General features: G+C 36.5%; 3 protein-coding genes and 1 non-coding gene across 6 annotated transcripts in view; 2 read left to right on the forward strand and 2 right to left on the reverse strand.

Moving 5' to 3' along the window:
- Positions 1-4,084, reverse strand: part of SLC38A6 (solute carrier family 38 member 6) — a 63,776-nt gene extending 59,692 nt beyond the window's left edge. Inside the window, exons 1-2 of one of the 2 annotated variants that reach the window (XM_058293324.2) lie at positions 3,875-4,084; positions 2,643-2,773 (exon numbers count right to left, since the gene is read on the reverse strand). In XM_058293324.2, coding sequence (XP_058149307.1) covers positions 2,643-2,773; positions 3,875-3,979 — 236 coding nt within the window. In that variant the 5' untranslated portion in view covers positions 3,980-4,084. Of the gene's footprint in view, positions 1-2,642; positions 2,774-3,446; positions 3,601-3,874 lie in introns of those variants that run through there. The other variant, XM_058293325.2, reaches the window with a different exon arrangement.
- Positions 4,085-4,096: 12 nt separating this feature from the next.
- On the forward strand, positions 4,097-14,335 carry TRMT5 (tRNA methyltransferase 5). Of its 2 annotated transcripts, none has more exons than XM_004471097.5 (5): positions 4,097-4,220; positions 5,377-6,032; positions 9,086-9,210; positions 12,264-12,906; positions 13,262-14,335. In XM_004471097.5, the coding sequence occupies exons 1-5, from the start codon at positions 4,216-4,218 to the stop codon at positions 13,345-13,347; spliced, it is 1,515 nt and encodes a 504-aa protein (XP_004471154.2). In that variant the 5' UTR covers positions 4,097-4,215; the 3' UTR covers positions 13,348-14,335. The 2 variants fall into 2 exon arrangements, with proteins under 2 accessions (XP_004471154.2, XP_004471153.1); XM_004471096.4 differs by having other exon boundaries at positions 4,169-4,342.
- A 2,697-nt stretch (positions 14,336-17,032) lies between these two features.
- MNAT1 (MNAT1 component of CDK activating kinase) overlaps positions 17,033-22,998 on the reverse strand; it is a 291,203-nt gene continuing 285,237 nt past the window's right edge. Inside the window, exon 8 of the mRNA XM_058293326.2 lies at positions 17,033-19,547. Coding sequence (XP_058149309.1) covers positions 19,427-19,547 — 121 coding nt within the window. The 3' untranslated portion in view covers positions 17,033-19,426. The remainder of the gene's footprint in view (positions 19,548-22,998) is intronic.
- On the forward strand, positions 17,402-17,509 carry LOC111767238 (U6 spliceosomal RNA). Its single transcript, XR_002799112.1, has one exon. It is a non-coding gene; the product is annotated as a U6 spliceosomal RNA (small nuclear RNA).

The raw sequence follows: 22,998 nt of genomic DNA on the forward strand, positions 1-22,998 counted from the left end.
TTTTCTTTCCTGCTATACCAACTCCCACTTCTAATGGTGTAAACCTCCCTATCATACCTTCACCTAAAACAGTGAATTAAGCCAGCACCTTCTAGCATCTATTTTAAGATATACAACAATCACCAAGCCAAATTAGTGCAACTAACACACTAATGCCAGGATTTGAAATATGTGTAAACAATTTAACAACTGGTGTCCTCTCACCAACAGCGTGTAAAGAAACAACATGCATAATCCCCTACTTAGTCTCAGGAGATACTAGGAGGACATGCTTCTAAAGAGAGCTGACGCCAATGGATTGCCCTGATAGTTGAAGAAATTTCATCTTTGTGGTCCATTTAATACTTAATACTTGTTAATAAGTAGCAAAATTGAGAGGTTAAAAACCAGTGCCAATAAACTGACATCAGAGCCCTCACAAAGTAACAATTTGGTGTCACCAAAAAGAAGGTGATAGGATTCTGTGAACATACATTCAGTGGTATACATCTGCGTTAAGACCCTGGTATAAAAAACATGATTTTCAATCCAACAATAAAAAGACAAATGACCCAATTAAAAAATGGGAAAAAGAAATACAAATGTCAAAAAAAAAAAACCATGAAAAAATGTTCATCATCACTGGCTATTAGGGAAATGCAAATCAGAGCTACAATGAGATCATTTCACATCTACTAGAATGATCACTAATAAAAAAACAGAAAACTACAAGTGTTGGAGAGGATGCAGAGAGATAGGAATGCTTTGTCACGGTTGGTGGGAATGTAGAATAGTATAGCCACTGTGGAAGTCTGTTTGATGGTTCCTAAGGAAGTTAGATGTAGATCTACCAAGTGGTCTAGCAATATCATTACTAGGTAATCAGAAGAACTGAGGGCAGTGATACTAACAGACATCTGCACACTGATGTTCACAGAGACATTATTCACAATTGCTAAAAGATGGAAAAAACCCAGGTGTCCATCAACTGATAGAGATAAGTTGTGTTATATACACATGGTGGAATATTATTCAGCTCTAAGAAGAAATGGAGTCATGAAGCATATGACTACGTGGATGATAGATGACATTGGAGGACATTATGTTGAGTGCAGCAAACCAGGCACAAAAGGACAAATATTGTATTATTTTGCCATTATGAACTAAATATAATGAGCAAACTCATGGAGTTAATAGCTAGAATATAAGTCACCAGAGAAAAGAATGTGATTAGAGAATGGAAATCTGAGGTTTAATCTGTACAGAATTGGTAAAAAGTTGTTTGTGTTTGGAAATGAACAGAAATGGTGAAAGCACGTCATAGGATTTGTAATTAGTAGCACTAACACATGGGTATGATAGTGGTTTGTTTTTTGTTGTTTTTTTTTTCCTTTTTTGGAGTAATGAAAATATTCCAGTATTGACTGAAGTGATGAACGCACAACTTGTTGATTATACCAAATGCCATTGATTGTACTCTTAAGATGAAATGTATGGTTTATACACAGAAAAATAGGATGGTCTGGGGGAAAATACACCTAATGTAAGACATTGGATATAATTAGTAGAAATATTTTGATGAGCTCTTTTATAATATGTCACAAATGCTGCACAACAATGCAAGGTATTTGTGATGGGGAAATATATGGGAACCCTATAATGATATTATGCATGCTTGTTTTGTAATTTCACAACTTTTACTATATACTCAGTGTTTCCATATGTTCATGTATGAACAATATATGTCAGTGATTTTTAAAAAATGAAAAACAAAAACAGAAACAGACAAAAAAACACAAAAAAATCTGATTCTCAAAGGGGACCAAAAAATACTCTGAATATGTCTTGCCTAATATGTCATGTATAGCTTTGAAGTTTTAAAATTAGGGAAGTGTGAGACTACTTCCCATAATAGAGGCAAGTTGGGTCACTTAAAAAAAGTTGGTTTGCTTATCAAGAAATGTGCAATAAAATCAGGAAATAAACCTAAGCAAAATTCAATGTGTATTTTAAATTTCCTAGTAAAATAGGTCTGCTTCCACTAATAAAGCAAACAAAACCAACTTCTTGTTCATTTATTCTATCAGCCATGGTGCTAGATGCTAAGGATAAGGTCTTGCCTAGACCAGTCAGAGTTTAGTGTGGAGACTAATCTGCAAACAAATCACTACAACACAATATAATAATGGAATGGACATACAGATTAGGAATGTCTTCTATTTTAGATAAACTGAGATACGAGCCACATCTTGAAAGATGAAAAGGAAAGGGAACAAAAATCATTTAATAAGAGATAAAGATAAATAAAAAGACTATGTGCCTTATTTTACACTTACACAATTCTACTTATAAGTAATCTGCATGGCTGATAAATTTTATTCACTTTGACTAATCTGATAGAAATAACTTTCTTAAAGTCACAAATGAGTATGGATAGAGTTCCACACTCCATCTATACATCTATATGGTATTGGAAGAATACCACACAGATATAAACTATATGGTATTCTTCCAAGCTACAGACTAGCAAAAATGTAAGACTAGCAAGAAAAGAGCTAACAATCCAGAAATAATTTAACTAGAAATTGTGTAATAGCAATTTTCAGAGCCTATCTCTTTGCTTTTCAGTACAGTATCAAAATGAAAAAAAATGAGAAACTTACCTAAATCCAAGGATACCTGTATTAGCCATAATATAAGCTAAACCAAGGATGCCACTTCCCATAATGGCGTTCATCAAATTAAACACTGAGAAACCAAATGAAACACCTCGAGATCCCCGTCTGTGAAGCTCCTATAAACACACAAATTTAATAGTGTAAATGTTTGAATGGTGAAGTTCACATTTGGTAAAGAATCACTGAAAGATTATGGAGAAAGTCTCCTGCATACTACCAGTACTGGTGTCCTATCTTTTCTTTTCCTTCCCACCTCCCACTAGTGTAGCTCCACGAGTCTAGAGTTTCCTAGACAAATCATGTCCAGGAACAAAGATGCCAGAAAGGCTTCAGAAGAGCAACTACTAACCTTGTGACCGCAAGAGATTACAATAAGACAGAAATGGGGTGGGGAAGAAGTGAAGGGCTATGGCCTCGGGTCATGTGATTATTGGAGAAACCCTGAGTCAGCTTGGGGCTGCTAGAGACAACTGTTGTTCCCCAAGTACTACCAGGACTGCAAAACTATTCTTTATTTTTATACTGTATTAAGTAAGTCCGCCCAACTGGAAGGATGGTCCAGAAATACCTTGCAAGGGCAACATGAAAATAAATAATCCACGGTGCGCCGGCCAAGTGGATATCCCTGAAAACACCCTGCCCCCAAATAGTATTAATATTTGGGAACAAGTCCTACAAACTGTCCTGGCCAGAGACTTAAAGCTGAGGGCCATTACACAAGCTTGGGGTCAGGGAAGTGGTATGCATTTATTAGCAGTCCACCTCCATTCCACCGCTAAGGAATCGTACCTTAAGATGTATTATTGCCTCCGAACGACTAAGACGGGGAAAAAAGGTCTTGTGACTCTTGCAAAGATCTGACAAGACTGGTAGTGGAAACAGGAAGCTGACAAACACACTAACAAACAACAGTGAGTTAAATAACCCTAGGGCTGCTAATCAGGTCCCCAGGCCCTACTCGGGGTTCACCTCCTCCCCCTGAGCCTGCACCTTTACGCTCTAGACTAGAGCATATTAGGTTGTTACCACATTCATGAACTCCAGTGGAGCTCATTTGGATCTTGCGTACAGTCTCTGGGCCCCATCCCTCAGCTGAGGATCCAGCTTTTCCCCTCTCCCACGCCTTCAAGCCCCCTCCTTTGGCAGTCTTATTCGGGCAGGCACTTCAGGGAAATCTGGAGGCCGTCAGTGCCGAGGAGTGAGTCGAGTCCACTTACGTTGCTTAGCAACGGGCTCAACTCTTCCCCCTCTGCCTCTTCATGCTGCTGGGCAGAGACGTAGCAACCCCACTCAGCACTGATGCTTCCCCAGGGCACTTCCATGCTGCTGGCTTGCCGACTGCCAGGTCCATCTGCGAACCACTACCCCAGCCCTCCCGCAGTTTGCTGCACCAGGGGCGGGGTTTTTGTTTCCGGACCTTCCGGGTTTCCGTACTACACTAGGAGACGAAGGCTTGGAGCCGACGTATTTGATGACGCCTGCCCCTCGGCGGCGATTGGTGATGATGTAATCGAGGGCCGGACCACTCGCCGGTAACCCATGTCGGAGTGGTATCTGTATGAGGTGAGGGTCTTGATTACGGAGTTAGCTGCGGGGCAACGCCGAGGGTTGGAATGGTGCTGTTAGTGAGGTGGCGGCCGCGGTTCCAAGAGACTGATGGCCGGGTGGCGTACCAGTGCGCCCCGGTAAGCCCTCTGCTGCGCCCGGCCCTGGAGCGGAAATGTCGCGCCCCAGTGCCGAGTTTATCTGTGTCCAAGTATTGGATAATGAGGAATCTGTTTAATCTTTTCCACAGCCCTTGCTTAAGGCATTAGCCACATTTTACAGGCGGGGAAACCGAGGATCAGATTAACTAATTTACCCAAAGTCACAGTTGGTTAGCCGCTGGAGGCCAGTTTGAACCATGTCACGTTGACTTTGTCAGGATTCCGGGGCGGGTTCCTCTGCTCTTAAAAATACTCTTTTGGTATTTCAGAATGCAAAGTGAATAGCATACCGTTAATGGAATGTGCATATAACACTCAGCAAATTTCTGGTCTCAAAATACTGAAGCCTCAAATTATAGGCAGGACATGTGACAGGTAAAGCATTGAAGACAAGCAACCTAGCAGTACATTAAGAACACAGGCACTGAAGTCAGTCAGACCGGAGCTTTAATGCTTGCTTAGCCACTTTACACCTAGGAGACTTGCAGTGAATGAGTCTACTTCTGAGCTTTAGTTTACTTATTTACAAAATGAGGATGTGATAATACATTACCTCCCAAGATTGATAATGTATGTAAAGCATTTAACACAGCATCTGACACAATAAGCACCCATAAGATCCTAGTAAATATTGCCATTGGTAAAGTCACAAATTACCAATTCATGTAGAGACGATCCCTTTAACTATATCTTGGCTTTCCAGTACCAAATTTATTCCTTAGAAAATGGTGGGTGGAGAGATTCATTGATTAAGGGAGGCTAATGGATCACTAAGCCCTCTGCCGTGGCCCCAAGTGGGTTGCAGGCACAAACTTATTATCTATCTCTAATAAAAGTCATCTTATCCTAAAAGAGATAGTATACTTCCCGTATACCACTGGCCATTTTATTTACCAGCATTTAGTGGGTTATTTGAAACAGTGGAGTTTAGATTTCTATTCTCAAAAGCAATTGCCAACATGTAAGTTAGTTTGTAACTTTATGGTATTTTTTAAACGAATCCTTTTTTTCAGGATCTTATGGAAGCCATTTGGATTCTTAAGACGACTTCTGAAAGTGAACAGCTGTAGCATAACTAAACCAGAATCACTGAATCCACTAGCTTGGACATTGCTGACACGGAAGTTTGGCAAAGCACCTGGTATTTTCTTATTGGGTGAAAGAAAAAGATTCTCAACTATGCCAGAAATAGAAACAAATCAGAGAGACTCTGAATTGTTTTCACCACCCTCTGATGTTCGAGGAATGACAAAACTTGATAGAACAGCTTTTAAAAAGACAGTCACCCTTCCGGTGCTTAAAGTGAGGAAAGAAATTGTCAATAAATTGATGCAAGCCCTTAAAAGGGCAGCATTGAAGCGCCCAGGCATAAAACGTGTGATTGAAGATCCAGAGAATGAAGAAAATAGACTAATTATGTTGGATCCTTATAAAATGTCTTCTGATGACTCCTTTGAGAAAGCAGAACTCGTTATTTTAAAGCAGCTTAATGTAAATCCACAGATATCTAAATATAATTTGGAACTAACTTATGAAAACTTTAAGTCAGAAGAAATCTTGAGAGCTGTTCTTCCTGAAGGTGAAGATGTGACTTCAGGGTTTAGCAGAGTTGGTCATATTGCCCACCTAAACCTTCGAGATCATCAGCTACCTTTCAAACATTTAATTGGTAGGTGTGTCCTAATGTTCAAGTACTAGGAAGCAATAAGCAAGTTATAATTTTGGTGTTTTTTTAAAATAATGAAGAAATTTAATCCCGTATGTTAAAACTCTGCCCAAGTTTTATTTACTTATTTATTTCCCCTTTTAGAGATTTTTTGTTTTAATTTGAGCAAGAACAGTATTAGAGGAAAAAATTTTTTTCCCTAGGCTAGCTTGACTTGCAGTCTATATTTTTGTTGACTCCATTTATACATTCCTTCCTTCATTTACTTTTCCAACAAATATTTTTTGAGCATCTACAATTCTGCAGATATTGTTGTCCACACTGGTGAAACACTCATATATACCAGAGATAAAGTGGCTACTTTTTTGTTGAAGAAGGGAGAAAATAACAAGCAGGTAATAAATTAATTTCACATAGTTTCAAAGAACTATGCATTAAAAGAGCAGAGCTCTTTTAGGGTGGTCAAGGACATCTCTTTGAGGAGTGTATATGCACATTTCTTTTTTTTATTATTTATTTCTCCCCTTCACCTGTGGCCCCCCCCCCCCCCCCCCCCCCCCGCCCACCGCCGTGTCTGCTGTCTGTGTCCATTCGCTGTGTGTTCTTCAGCAGCACTGGGAATCTATGTCTCTTTTTGTTCCATCATCTTGCTGCGTCAGTTCTTCATGTGTGTGGTGCCACTCCTGGGCAGGTTGCACTTTTTTTACATGGGGCACCTCTCCGTACGGGTTGCACTCCTTGCATGTGGGGCTCCCCTATGTGGGGGACACCCCTATGCGGCATAGCACTCCTTGCGTGCATCAGCACTGTGCGTGGGCCAGCTCACCACGTATTAGGAGGCCCTGGGTTTGAACCTTGGACCTCCCATATGGTAGGCAAACGCTTTATCAGTTGAGCCAAATCCGCTTCCCATATATGAACATTTCTAAATCATGTTATGGAGTTAAATATGTGAAGACCTGGACTTGGCAGAATATAACAGCAAGTCCCCAAGGTCCTGAGGCAGAGAGGGGCTTGGCCTGTTCAACTAATGTATTAAGGGGTGTGTATGTGGAGGGGATTAACTTGAGAGAGGGAGATATAGAAGCTGATCATGAACTCCAAAGGCCAGAAATAAGCTTAGATATTTTTCTAAGTTTGATGGGAAATCTTGGAAGAAGTAGGAAAGTGATGATATAATTTTACAATTTAAAAAAATCATTTTACATGCGTTATAAGAGTTGAAATAGTGGAACAAATCAGAAACTATTGTTCAGGGGAGCAATGATGGTGGTTAAAATGTTGCCGTGAAGGGGTAGGTAGAGATGTGTAGATTTATGATATATAATATTTAGAAAAAGTAAATAGGACTGGCTAAGGGTTTCCTAATTTTACTTTTAAAAATTATTTTTACAAATGCCAAGTTACAGAACCAGGATATTTTATCATTTTAATTTTAGGCTGGCTCTTGAGCTACATATTCTTTTGAGGGTCATTTTGGAATACCCTCTCCAGGGTCATAGCAAACTCTAAGTAATTACTGGCTCAGACTTTTGTATATACCACTAGGTTTGAGCCTGGGTCCTTACCTTATTCTTTGACATAAGAAAGAAGCAGCAAACTAAATCAGAAATAGCACTTGTTCTTATATAAATATTTGCTGTCTGTGCATTCTCCAGGTTAATTTTTTTTTTATATATAGAGTTAAGTGTAAGAACTTTTGGGAATTATATTCTGCTTTAAAATGTAGTACTCAGGGAACAGTTGTAACCTAGTGGTTGAGTGCCTGATTCCATGTATGAGGTCCTGCATTCAATCTCTGGTACCTCCAAAAAATAAAAATGCACATAAAGAAAAAATGTAGTGCTCAGTATTTTGCATGGGTAGGATCTCAGAACCATGTTATTATGCATTTCCTTTGTTTTCATTGATAAAAGGGACTGGTAGCGTATAGTAATAATAAATACTTAAGCAAATTCTTATAACTGTGAGTGCAAATGTTAAGACTAGGCTTTCCTTTCTTTCATTGCCTGCCCTAACTCAAAAATTCATTGTGGCATTCCTATTTTATAACCTCTTTTTCATACAGGGAAATTCATAGGTTAAAGATAAGATATTATACTGTGATAAAAATTATAAAGCTTTTTCTGTAGATCTCCAGAATAAAGTTTAAAAAATTTTTTTCATTGCCCATGTCAAACCAACTTCTGACCTTAAAAATTGAGTTAGGATAACTGAAGCAGAACAGGATAACAGCAATGTTTGATTAGAGTTTGATATTATATTTAGAGTTGGACATATTCTGGTTGTATTTCAGCATAACTGTATTGAGTACATTTAGTTACTTCCAAGTCAAGTTATCTTTCCTTATACAATGAGACAGTATATAGAATCTTAGAAAATTTCTTTTAACTGCTGACAAAAAATATAGTTTGATTAAAGGGCACCAATATACCATTCTGGTGCCTTTTATTATCTTTGTAGCTTTTCTGCCCTGGCAAATATTTGACAAAAAGAACAATTTTAGTAAATGAGCATTTTATTTAGGTAAAATTTTAAAGAATTTCCTTTATTTGGAAAAACTGTTTTGCTGGCACATATTTCCTTCCAAAGTACAGACATTTTTTTTTTTCTCAGGCACACAGTAAAATATTTGACTTGAGGCCAGTGGGGACAGGCAGATGTTTTTGCTGATGTTTCCTGATTCTCTTTGTTACCCAGGGTACTTACATAATTCCCTCAATCTAACTTTTGGCTTACTTATTATGTTAATACATTTGAGAAGATTTAGTAAAGTCATGGGAAAATATTACTTAGGTCCAAACTTCTCAAATATTTTTCTTTCAAAATGTACCAATAGGTTTTTGTGCATGTGTATTAGAGGCTGTCAGACATTAACTTTAGTAATCTTTTGAACTTTTGGAATTGCATGCCACTTTACACAGGCTATGTACAATTTTTATCTATAAAACAAAAGAAAATATAGTCCGTTTCAGTTTCATATTTACAGTTTTAGCTTTTATTTTGCCTTTAGTAAATAGGCAGCATTTATTATGAATTTTCATCTTTTCTTTTAGGCCAGGTTATGATTGACAAAAATCCAGGAATCACCTCAGCAGTAAATAAAATCAGTAATATTGACAATACTTACCGGAATTTTCAAATGGAAGTGCTTTCTGGAGAGGAAAACATGATGACCAAGGTATGAAATATTTTATCACCTGGTACAGTGTGTCTATATTAATGTTTAGAATCAGAATAGATGACAAACGTTAACAATATTTTTCACACCCAGTATTGATAAGTATATGAGAACGTGGGTATGTATAAATACTACTAATAGGAGTACAAATTCAATACAAACTTTCAGGATGAGTACATGATAATATGTTGCAATTTTGAATTGGTACTTCCTTTGATTTAATAGTTCCATTTATAGGAATTTATTCCAAATATATAATAGGACAAAACTGTTATGATATATAACATACTAGATTCTTTATCATAGTTTTCATAACAAATAAACAACCTAAATGTTCATTGGTAAAAAATTGGTTCAATTCTGGTATAATAATACAATGGAATACCCAATCATTAAAAATTGTTTATCTCTTTATTTGTTAAATAAATTGCCATTGACAAGTTTAGTGATTAAAGAACAAGTTACAGAATAGTATGACATAATTCCATTTTATTAAATATATGAATGTGCATTTATGTCCAGATGTTAACAGTGGGTATATTTCCATTTGGTGGTGTTACTGAGGGCCTTTGTCATTATCGCTGTACTTCCCTACTGAGCATATATTACTTTTATAAGGAAAAAAAACTCTAAGAAAAAATCATTTAAAATTTGTAGGTACAAACCACTTTCTTATCTTCTACCCCCAAAGTTCTAAGAAGTGCTGGATACAATAAGCTTTTTTTGAAAGCCAGACTCTTAGACAACTGTATATTGATATATGTGAATTTTTCTACTCAAATAAGGAAATAGTTTAAATTTTTCCTATAATTTAAAAACAACTCTTAAAATACTAGCCATATCTTTTAAACAGGATTGCATAAGAACTCAGGAGAGAGTTTATGCAAAGTAAATTACTTTTTTTAAAAAATTCTCTCCGCTTCCCCGCCCCCCCCCCCAAGCTGTCTGGTTCCATTCGCTGTGTGTTCTTCTGTGTCCGCCTGTATTCTTGTCAGCGGCACCCGCAATCAGTGTCGTGTTTTTGTTGCATCATCTTGCTGTGTCAGCTCTCCATGTGTGCGGCACCACTCCTGGGCAGGCTGCACTTTTTTTCGTCCTGGGCAGCTCTCTTTACAGGGTGCACTCCTTGGGTGTAGGGCTCCCCTATGTGGGGGACACCCCTGTGTGGCACGGTATCCTTGCACGCATCAGTACTGTGCATGAGCCAGCTTATCACTCAGGTCAGGAGGCCCTGGGTTTGAACCTTGGACCTCCCATGTGGTAGGCAGACATCCTATCCGTTGGGCCAACTCTGCTTCCTGTAAATTACTTTTTAAAATTCTGAACCACATTGGCTTAGGTGAATATTTTGAGAATTTTTTTCAATTCAGTAATATCAAAATATTAAAATATCATTTATTGCAGTTTTTTTTTACTTTACTGTTTTCCAGGCTTTGTGCTAAATACTTTAAATACAACAAATCCTAAGAAGCTCACAAGATAATGGTTGTTATTCATATTCATTCTCTGAGTAGGGTGGTTGGAGCCTGGATTCTGGCTCCAGATCCCATGCATGGACTTTTCCTCTATGCCAGATCCCCACTGTCTACTGCCTGAAAATAATATATGAAGTCAGTTATGACAAAGAAGATTTGAATTTCAATCTGTTGGTAATAACTATGCTTATCTCAGCTGACACTAAGGCGTATCACTTAGCATCTTCATACACACACCCTGATTATTATATATTGTTCTTTGGTTCTAATCCTTAAGGTAGCAAATAGCATTGTTTTTCTTAGAGACAGGATGTAAAAGCTCTGAAAAGTGTCTGTGATTTTGCAAGAGCCTTGTGACTGATTTCCCAAGTCAACTAAAGTATGTTCTTAGAACATATTTTATACTTAAATGAATTCCCTCAGTCTAATTGCTTTGTTCCAGACACATTTTGGAAATACATTTAAGCTTAACTGTAGGAGCTACTGTAACACTTAAGTACTATGTGTGTTTTTTCTGAGTTAGGAGATTCCTGAAAGTGAATCTGACAACATAATGGTAAGGGAATGAGATGCTAAAGACAGCATGAGTAAAACCAGAAAGGTACCTAGAATCTAACTTATTTTTTTTTAGTAGATCTATGCTTCACTTTAAGGAGCTTAAAAGGAAGAGTGGAAAAGATCTCAAGGAAAGCATCCTAAGACATATTTAAACCTTCCATTTCATACTTGGAAAAGCTTTTAGTTGGGAGAAACTTACAGAAACATTTCTGTCTCTAGAACTTTAATAATATGGCCAGATTAACTGATGTGACTAGGAGAAAAGAAATACATACAAACCTTAGAATTAAGATTCAGGAAAGCAGAGGATGGAAGGTATGTCTCTATCAGATGTTCAGAACTTAAGAAATTCTCCAGCCTTTGATTTCTTTGTCTTTATAATAAGGGGCTTAAGATGATGGCTAAGGTCATATTCCAGGACTGTAATTTTAATTTGTTTTCTATTTCTAGCATGTCTATAGATAGGCCTGAAAGAAATGGTAGAGTCTTAATTTATAGACATGAAAATTGCAGTCCAAGTAATTATCTAAAACATAGCAAAATAGCTGAAAATTCAATGACACATTACACATCAACATGCCTTCCTATTACATACTGAAAAGTAAAATAAGGAGGGAAGCTCATTTGCTCAGTGGAAGTGTTATCTTCATCTTGGCTGTCCACCATGAAGATATGTGTATGTATTGTTTCAAATTAGAGGCTTTTCCTCTCTTCCTCTATATCTGGTGACATAAGAGAGTATAATTAAGAAAGTCAATTGGCCTATCTGAAAAACTCCTTATGTAATTTGGGACCCACTTTATGGCCCTTAGGATGAGACAGCCATTTTGCTTTGAAGAAATGACTTCTCTCATGAAGAATCTAAAGCAGGGTATTAACTGGCCTTTAAATGCACTGTTCTTTGCTCTTAATTGTAGTAAATTTAAGCATATGCATGTGCGCATATATGTCTGTGTGTGTATAACCAATATCATTGACCAGGATTTAGGACTAAGAACTAAAGCACGGTACCTTTTTCAGGTTCGAGAATACAACTACAGCTATGAATTTGATTTTTCAAAAGTCTACTGGAATCCTCGTCTCTCTACAGAACACAGCCGTATTACAGAACTTCTCAAACCTGGGGATGTCCTATTTGATGTTTTTGCTGGGGTTGGGCCCTTTGCAATTCCAGTAGCAAAGAAAAACTGTACCGTATTTGCCAATGATCTCAATCCTGAATCCTATAAATGGCTAGTGCATAATTGTAAATTAAATAAAGTGGACCAAAAGGTAAAAGTGTTCAACTTGGATGGAAAGGACTTCCTCCAAGGCCCAGTCAGAGATGAGTTAATACAGCAGCTGGGACCAATGTCAAAAGAAAGAAAACATTCTCTGCACATTGTTATGAACTTGCCAGCAAAGGCTATAGAGTTTCTTGGTGCTTTCAAATCACTTTTAGATGGGCAGCCCTGCAGCAGTGAGCGCCTTCCCATAGTGCACTGTTACAGCTTTTCCAAAGATGTTAATCCTGCAGAGGATGTTCAGCAACGAATCAGAGCTGTGTTAGGCATTTCGGTGGAGGCCTGCAGTTCAGTTCACCTAGTAAGAAATGTGGCCCCTAATAAGGAAATGCTGTGCATCACCTTTCAAATTCCTGCTGCTATACTCTACAAGAACCTAGGTGAGCAATTTCTGGGAAATTAAATGCAAAGTGTATTATCCTTCACGTAGCATTCTTGGGTTACAAATGTATTTTATATTATTTACCAAACTTGGAAATAGGAAAGTTAACTAATTCTAGTTATTTCAATTTAAGGCCTCTATAACAGTCATATAAAATTTTCATATGATACACTGGTCAGTCTATTTAATAGAGGACTATTTCATTAAAATTGTAAATCTATAGGAATATGGTATTCATATGTATGTAATTTTGACTAGATTAAAAAAAATTAATTGATGTCTATTTTATTTGCTTTTTTAAAAGTATTTTCAAATCTTAAATATCTAAAATAATTTTCCTGGCTTTATTACAGAGAATCATGAAGGTCCTCCTCTTAAACGCCAGAAGACAGATAAAGCCTGTTCAGAAGAAAAAACACAAATTACTTTAAAGATTTAACTGGAGATATTTTCTTCATCTCCCTACTAGATTTTTATGTAGTGAAATACAATTTTATGATTTCATAAAATTTCAGGATTACCAAATTAAAATTTAACTGAAATAAGTCTGCTATATGTATTCCTAATTTTTTATATTAGGTAAGTATGTTTAAATATTGTCTCTCTTGGGGAAATGGTTTTTGAAGGAAGGATAATAACCATGAGCTGTCCAATTAGAAAAGCACTAAAATCACTTTGCTTGGTTGAATATCCTTAGGTGAAGAGTGTGCTTAAATTTTATATAACTTCCCTTATGCTACCAACTTATCATTATAAACTTAATAAAAAATGAGAGTATTTAAATTAGAGGTAAGCAAACTATATCCTGTAGACCAAATCTGGCCCACTGTTTTTATATGCCTGCAAGTTAAGAATTTTTCTTAGGTTTTTAAATAGTTGGAAAGTATCAAAAGAATAATAATTTGTGACATGTGAAAATTATATGATATTCAAAATTCAGTGTCCAGAACTAAAATTTTATTGGAATACGCCATACTTGTTTGTTTACGTATTGTCTATGGTTACCCTCTTGGTGCAATAGCAGAGCAGAGTAGTTGCAATATAGACTGAAGGTAGCATTCTCACTACTTCACACCATTCCTTAGTACCCTGTAAGTTGCAATGACACAGTTATAACTCAACAGGATTTTGATTGCCATGTATTAATATATCAAACCACAACATTTTCTTTTTTATTACCAATGCATTTCCATCATGCCAAATAAGTAGATTTCAAATGGCATGCTTTTAAAGCACGGAGGAGTGTTATTTTGATGACAGATTATCTGTAACTGAGCTATAAGAATATATTGTGTTGACATTAACCAGATGCACTCATCACAATAGTCCCAACTTGCAAGCAATAGTCAGAAAATAGAAAATTAAAAATGGTATATCTTACCACAGGATTTCTCCACAAAAATAAAAAATGAAAAGACTATGACCAATGTAAGTTTCCCTGTGTCTCATTTTTTTAGTCAAGTAAGGAAAGCCATTTACCAGGGGTGAGTTAAATTGTGTTTGATTGTAACAGCCAAAGAAATGTGTCTAGAGAAAATTAACTTGTTAAAGACCATTAGCCTTTAGGACAGCGGAAGCAACATCAACAGCCAACTTTTTTTTTTAAGATTTATTTATTTATTTATTTCTCTCCCCTTCCTTGCCCCCCCTTCCCCCCAGTTGTCTGCTCTCTGTGTACCTTCACTGTGTGTTCTTCTGTGTCTGCTTGTATTCTTGTCAGCAACACCTGGAATCTGTGTCTCTTTTTTTGTTGTTGCGTCATCTTGCTGCATCAGCTCTCCATGTGTGCGGCACCATTCCTGGACAGGCTGTGCTTTTTTTTGCACTGGGCAGCTCTCCTTATGGGGCATAGCCTTTGTGCGTGGGGCTCCCCTATGCGGGGGCCACCCCTGCATGGCAGGGCACTCCTTGCACGCATCAGCTATGTGTATGGGCCAGCTGCACACGGGTCAAGGAGGCCCAGGGTTTGAACTGCGGACCTCCCATGTGGTAGGTGGACACCCTATCCATTGGGTCAAGTCCGCTTCCCTTTTGTTATTAAGTAACTACATAACATCCTCAATTTTACCTCTTAGCCCACAAAGTCTAAAATATTTACTTCTAGATCTATAGAAAAAGTTTGAGGACCCAAATGGCTTCAGAAGCCAAGCAAGTAATGTAAATAGATGAAGGCAATAAATGGTTAGAAGTATAAGGAATTACTGAATTGGAGCCCTCATTTTCTACTTGAAGGCATTTAAATTCAAATTGTTTTGAAACTCAAACTACCCTATCTCCGCAAGGCCTAGGGACTAATGAGCCAGAGATTGGCAACCTTTTTTTCTGTAAAGGGCCAGATACAGTATTTTTAGGCTTTGAGGTCTTTAAGGTACTGTTTAACTTTCTTTATACATGTAAAGTACCTCCCTTTAGTCACCCCTTAATTAGATGAACTATGCAATTATAATAGTAAAGAAAACACAATATCCTTAAATGCATTCATTAACATTTTAACCCTTCCTCCTTGTCCCTCAGAGTAGATAGGTGAACCTGTGATTATATCATTATTTAAATCTGGACCCACTTAAATTTTAGACATGATACCTGGTAACTGAATTCTTGATGAATAAACTAGAAAATGACAATTGGAAAATTCATAACAATTTTTAAATTTGGTTAAATTTTGACAAGTTTTCTATCACCTTAACTGGATTTTGAAATGATGATCTGAATACTTGCTATACCCTAAAGCAAGGGTTCTTAACAAGGGGTCAATGAGCTTGAATTTAAATTCAAAAGAACATTTTTGTGGGGAAGTGTTCGTGCAGGTGTGGTTATATTTGTTAAATAATAGTACATGGGAAGTGGATGTGACTCAACTGATACAGCATCCGCCTACCATATAGGAGGTCCAGGGTTCGAACCCAGGGCCCCCTGGCCTGTGTGGTAAGCTGGCCCATGTGCAGTGCTACCGCGCACAAGGAGTGCCATGCCATGCAGGGGTGCCCCCTGCGTGGGGAGCCCCACGTGCAAGGAGTTTGCCCCGCAAGGAGAGCTGCCTCACGTGAAAAAAGTGCAGCCTGCCCAGGAGTTGCACCGCACACACGGAGAGCTGACGTGGCAAGATGACGCAACGAAAAAGAGACATAGATTCCTGGTGCCACTGAGAATGCAAGCGAACACAGCAGACAATGGGGGAATGGGGAGAAATAAATCTTAAAAAAATATGTAATAGTATAGTATAGACTTAATAAGGGGTCTGTGGTTTTCATCTGACTGGCAAAGGAGTCTACAGAAACAAAAAAGATTAAGAGCCCCTGCCCTAAAGATAGCTTCCAAAAGCTTAATTGAAATATTTTTTGAGTCAAATTAAGGAACACAAATAGTGCATCCTAAGCAAATATATTCAATACCATTAATATCTGCTTAAAAGGGAGTATAATTAATAACATCTTCTCTACATAAATGAATCTCAGAACTTCTCTCAAGGATATCAACAAGGTCATTTAATTGGTATAATTTATATCCCATAGAAGATCTTTAAAGCTTCTTCGAAGTTTATGAAATTTTACTACCTAGAACTGATTTTAGCACAAGTATTGTTTGACAGTTATTTCCAGAGTAAGGATTCTGGAGTCTGACAGCTTAGAGTTCAAATCCCAGCTTTACTACTTTTAAGTTGTGTTGACTTTTGACCAGTTATTTAACCTCTATGCCTCAGTATCCCTATCTTTTAAAAGGCAGAAAACAAGAGTAGCACTGTTTTTAAGGATTAGATAATGAAGAAAGATGAAGCATAGTACCTGGCTTAGTACTTAGTACTAAGCATAGATCATGCTCAGTAGTTGTTATCTCTGTGCTAGTGTTGTAAATATTAAAACACTTGGAAAACGATACTCATTTATGTAAATGAAAGACTTGTAGAGCCTCTGCCCTCAGAGAAAACTATTGGGCATATAGGGGATACCTACATCAATTTAGAATATTTATGTTATTTAGTGAATTCTCTACAATTCAGTGCAATGTCACTAGGTTCTCCCATCATTCTATCTGATCTATACAGGGACAGTCCATAACTTCTAAATTCCATCTAGTGAACAAAGTACAGCAATAATAAGTACAAAATACTTGCAAACACACAAAGATTTCAGAATTCTAATTTATTTGCCAAATTAAGGGTATGCAATTTCCACAATAATAAAGTGGAAAACAAAGCTTTTGAAATGTTTTTGAAAGCCTTTGAAATGTTCTATTAATTAGTTCATGTCATTTAAGTACATTATACCAGATGCTGAAAAAAAGTAATACTGTTTATTTTTTAAAGACAGGTTATCTTTGGTAGTTGAATACAGGAAAGCCTTAAAACATAAGGTCCAATGTTCTCACTATTCTTTGAACAGATTGTATTTGAAATACTAATTCTCACTTGGAGAATACCTAATGGATATAAGGAACAGGTATAGCCAGGTCAAGTGTAGATAGATCTGAACTTAGATCAAAAAACTATGTTCTAGGTGCTTGCTTCGGCAGCACACAATCCTAAAATTGGAACATTACAGAGAAGATTAGCATGTCCCCTGTACAAGGATGAAATGCAAATTCGTGAAGTGTTCCATATTCTTCCTGGTAACTGTAAGCTTCTGCCCCAAATAAATACCCTTTATAAAAAAAACAAAACAAACACCTATGTTCTGGGAAGCAGTTGTGGCTCAGGCAGTTGGGTACCTGCCTACCACATGGGCGGTCCTTGGTTTGGTTCTAGGTGCCTCCTAAAAAAGACAAGCGAGACAGCGGGCTGGCACAAGGAGAAACAATGAGGAAACACAATGAGACAAAACAAGCAGGGAGCAGAGGTGGCTCAAGCAATAGGACATCTCTCTTCCAAATGGGAGGTCCCCGATTTGGTTTCTGGTGCCTCCTGAAAAAGAAGACAAGCAGACACAGAGTGCACATAAGGAATAGAAACAAAGAGTAGACAGCAAGCACAAACGAAGGGGGAGAGGGGTGGGAGGGTAGAATAAATAAATAAAATCTTAAAAAACAACAACACAAAACCTATGTTCTTAGGGCACTGAAATTAAGTGTAAACTATACTGTAAACTATATAACTTGGTTAGTAGCATTGCTTCAATATTTATTCTTCAATTGTAACAAATGTACCACACAACTCTAAGATGTTACTAGGGGAAGATGTGGGAGGGCAAGAGGGTTACATGGGAATCCCTTATACTTCTGATGTAACTTTTCTGTAATCTAAAATCTCTTTAAAAATAAGTTTATATTATTTTTAAAAAAATGTTCTAGAGTCCTGGCTTTTTACTAACTTGTGTAGGATATTGGCTTGTTCAATTTATATAACACTTTGGTTTTCTCATTTATCAAAAGATAGAAGTATTGTAAAGATGTACTCCTAAAAATAATACCTGCTTAATAAAATAAGATGGAGTTGTTATATAAGCATATTCTTACCCTAATGGAACCACAAAGTTTGTTTCACATAATTTGCCAACCATAAAAGGAACATCTGTTGTAATGGATATTTGACAAGAAATCCTTTGATTTCCTTGAAAAACTATGTCCTATATCCAGTGGGGTATGTGACAGACTTCTGCAAGGTTGAGATGTTGCAAATATCCATCCAATTTACATCCAAACTCCTTTAAGCAAAACCATGAGTATAATAAATGCCTTTGAAGTTTCAACAGAAAACTACATTAGAGTCTATAATTTACACATAGGGAAATTTCACTTAAAAAGTACCTTTTACCTTTTCCAGTCTCCAAGGTTACATCATAAAATGAGCTCACATGTGAGGTGAAAGGTGCCATTTAAGTATTAAATTTTATTAACTTACTTCTTTGAATGTCATTAAACCAGGTTAAATGTTCTGCTCTGGTTTAGCCTGAGTGTGGCTCACAGCTGGGAAATATAACACCTTGATCAAGATTTGCCTCACTTTTCACTGCTTAAAACAGGCATTGAGTCCTTAATATTTAGGGAATGACATTATCATAGGTCAGATTTTACTTTTCACAACCTGTTGGAGGAAGGAATTATATTCACTTGTCTGGATAATATTAAGAAGACATTGGGAAAAAAGGAACATTTTAAGAGAAGAAATAATAGGCTTGGATAGTAACACTAAATGTTGTCATCAAAATGGCATTTTAAAATATGTTCAAGTAAAATACTGAAAAAAGAGAAAAACACAAAACCTAATATAAAGTCTAGCTTTATTTTAAAAATGATTTTACAAGTCTGTCAACCTCAAACATACATAGGTGAGTTATTCATATGTTCCATCAGATGACACTTACTTCTTCAATCCCTCTGAGGAAGTATAAGTAAAAAAATAAATCTTGTTTGCAAATATGCATCCACTATATTACTCAGCTTAGTTCTAAAAATTTCTCTTTATAAATTAACAGCTGCTAGTGGTAGTACTGTTGTGCCTGCCTATTACTATAATTTTACAAGTTTGTTTTGCTGGCTCCTGGTTCCACTCCAAGGTCCAAATTTTATAAACTGAGAAATAAAGGTTAACTGGGCTGCCAGAAAAGCCCACTGAATGCATCCTGTAGTGCTCTGTGACAAGCAAGAGAAGAAGTGTAGCCCCCAGCAAGGTCCTGTGGAGAGGCAGCTCTGACATGGTTTAAGTACCTAAAACAAAACAAAGCAAAACAAAAAGTATAGCATTGATGGAGAAAGCACATATAAATTAGTAACATTTTTAAAAAGTAATAGAAAAACTGATTCAAATTTTAAGGGAAAAATTTTAAAATTGAAATGTTCAGATTTTATAAATTGATTTCCACCTTTTGAAAGGAAACACATCAAGTATACATGGAGAGACTAGTACTGAACTGTAAAGGAAATTACATCAAATTCTAAAAACAGCTCTGAAGAAAGTTTCAAAGATAGTTCTTGCTATTAAAATGTTCACTATTTAACAATTTTCAGGACTAGTTTGTTTTGTTGGCTATTGTTTGATCACCTATTACTCTCCTCTCTAGCATACTCTTAATAAATAAATATGCCATATCACAATATTATATTTTACATAAATGTTTCAAAACGAACCCTAACCACATAAACAAATGGGAGATGGGAGAGACCACACTATTTACTTCAAAATTACTTCAATATCCCCCCAAAATAGTGTCTCCTTCCTTGCAGGAAAGGAAACCTTAGAAAACTACACTGCCAAGATATCTCTGAGATTTAGCCTGAGTTCAAAATAATCCCAAGCAGTAAATATAGAAATCTTTTGGAATGATCTCAAAAGACTGCATAGCAGACACTAGTTTTCTTCATTCACAGTCTTTTTAGTAATTAAAATTTTCTACTTTGACAAAGGTAAACAAAACAGACCTAAAAAATAAGGCAAGCTCAGTCAAAGAGGAGCAACATGTTAGCAGGAAGACCACTACTGCTGGAAAATAAATATTCCTAACTTTGTTTTAAAGCCTAGTTTAAGAAACCAAATTGTTTCTTCAGTCCTCAGGAAGTAAAGGAGCTTCACCCGCCCTAGAATTAGAGGTATGGCAAATGAATAAATCAGGTACCAGAATTTTTTAATAACTTGGAAACTTTTCTACTCATTCATTCAAACTTCCTGTGTGTCAGGCTGTTGATGCATGAAAAACTTATTCCTAACGTAATAACAAGTCTGTTTTTCATTTGTATCCACCTTTAGTAAACTTGCAAGCTTAAAAAATATATGGCATTATAAGAGACCAAGTAGAAAAAGTAGTCAAAGTACGATACAGCCTAAGTTCCTGGAGTTGCCTATAAATTTATTCACAATGCCACAAATCAAGGTGCTAACTGAATTCTTTGCCAGGGGTGAAAAGAAAAAGTAGTGGGAGGAAGGGAATTGATTCTTAGTAAGGATCTCCAAAATTTTTGATAGTATACTTATATCAGGAAAAATGTTTGAGCATGCATCTCCAAAATTTGTATACTTATTTATAAATTATACACATGTAGTACTAATAGCCTCTATACTATTATATATATAACATACTAATATATAGTAAGTACATTATAACATAGCAAAAGAAAAATTTAAAGAATGAGATAAAAATATTTCAATAGAGCTCTAATATTTTCTTCCTATACCCAATCTTATATATCCTCAAATTCTTTGATAGAACCTTAATTTCACAAGATTTAAATAGGGATTCACCAAACCTACCACGTGGCCTTAAAGGTATCTGCTTATTACCTCCCAGGACACAACAAAATATGAACTGTTAAAGGAATCCAATGTATAAGAAATGAGGTAAGTGTTAAACCACCTCAGAAAGTCTAAAAATCAACCTGCAACAGCATAAAACCAATTCCTCTCTCCTGGGAACTCAGTAACTATCACACAAATAATAAGTGAGTATATTTTTACAGGTAACTTGGAATGAAATGTTCCATCCCTGATACAAGTTTCCAGCTGTCTAATTTTTACCCACAAACCAGATGATATAGAACACACTTTCCTTTTCTCAGACCCTCAAATAAAAGCATAGTTTTAACTCAAATGGCTGTTCACTCATGGCAAAATTTAAGCACCACAGTAGGTTTGTCAACCTTAGGCAGCCAAATATCATAAATGGGAGTTGGTTTTCATAGCTGTAATACAAACCACTGTGCAACTAGCTGTTTTGATTCATCACAATTTGGTACAGCTTGCTTCTGGGAAAGTTGACTCATACCATCCCTGGCTTGGCAATTCAAGCATAAGCTTGCAGTGTACATACAGCTCTTTATATGTTATCCCGAGAAACCTGAAACAGCTGCACTGCTGGCAGGAAAATACAGGACCACCAGTAAAATATCCAAAACAGTTGCATCTTTTAATTTATGACTGTGCACTGTTTCCACAGAGTATATAAAACAGTTCAACATTTATAGGTAAAATGTAATAAACAGTCATAGTCATTGATGCTATAAATGTGTTTTTAAAAGTTCATTTAAAGTGATTAGTGTTCGAAAATAGTATTTCTTGAGTCTAAGAGTCATAATCCAAAGCAGAAAGCAAATATTTTAAAATTTGGGTTATTAACGCTAAATTGTACATTTCTCACTGCCCAAATCAAGTCAATTAAAATTTCTTTGTTTAGCACTGAAGAAAATGCATTTTCCTACATTAAACATGTCTGTGTCCATGATTTTTTGAGTGCTGCTTATTTGGATTGCTGTTTTTGATCTTTAGGGCTGCACAAAACAGTAACAGTTAAATATTTCAACCTATTTGAACCATGGCAACCTACATTAATTCCAATTTACAAAAACAAAACAGTTCATTCTTGTTATTCAGTGGTGGGTTTTTATTTTCTAACTATCTAAACTTAAAGTTCTTAAACCCTTTAATTATTGTGGTACACCAAAGTATTTTAAAGGATCTGGCACACTGAAACCACACAATGAGAATTTAGTGTTTTGCCTACTTTTTCACATTAATCCACATCTGTGTTGTTTTAATTCTTTCATGACCGTTACAAGTACATCACTGAATAGGATTCCTGGGGTTTCTGGCAGAGGTCAGTATCATTTCATGTACACCTTTATACAACAGAATGAGGAACAAGTCTTTGCCAAATTTATTTCCAAAAGTTAAGCTCAGTTGGGTTTTGGAGCCTGGAGGTAATTGCTCTGACTGTTTAGCCAATCCCAGGACACTATTTCTGTTTTTCATGGGTTTATTTTAAATACCTGTAAATCTTATAAGCAGAAACTAGGAAAGGAAAAAAAAGTTTGCTTATTTTGGTTCCAATACCTTATTTTTACTGAAAGCAGACTAAACTCGACAGCTTAAAAAATCCTATCTTTGATTATTTTATTAAGGCTAAAAAAGTATGTTCTCAAAAGCATGTCTAAGATAATTCTTGTACAAAGGGTATCTTATGCCCTACTTTATGCTCTGTCTAAAATAAAACTGCCTTCCTTACCTACCCATCAAAATCTCTTTCAAATGGACTTTGGAGAGGGGGGAAGAAAACAGGGCAATGACTCCTGAGAGGGGAGTAAGAGAGGAATAAGCATTAGAAAACCATACTTGAAGGTTTGTTCCTGAACTTTGATTTCCTACACTGACATTTTCTTCTGTTACTTTAAG

The sequence above is a fragment of the Dasypus novemcinctus genome, chromosome 3 (genome assembly GCF_030445035.2).
Source record: "Dasypus novemcinctus isolate mDasNov1 chromosome 3, mDasNov1.1.hap2, whole genome shotgun sequence".
NCBI classification, from domain to species: domain Eukaryota; kingdom Metazoa; phylum Chordata; class Mammalia; order Cingulata; family Dasypodidae; genus Dasypus; species Dasypus novemcinctus.

Excerpts from the sequence above, each read along its gene's own strand:
- TRMT5 (XM_004471096.4), top strand. The coding sequence starts at position 4,314 with ATGGCCGGGTGGCGTACCAGTGCGCCCCG. Across the intron at positions 9,211-12,263 it reads AGGAAAACATGATGACCAAG|GTTCGAGAATACAACTACAG; the intron begins GTATGAAATATT and ends TACCTTTTTCAG. Across the intron at positions 12,907-13,261 it reads TATACTCTACAAGAACCTAG|AGAATCATGAAGGTCCTCCT; the intron begins GTGAGCAATTTC and ends GCTTTATTACAG.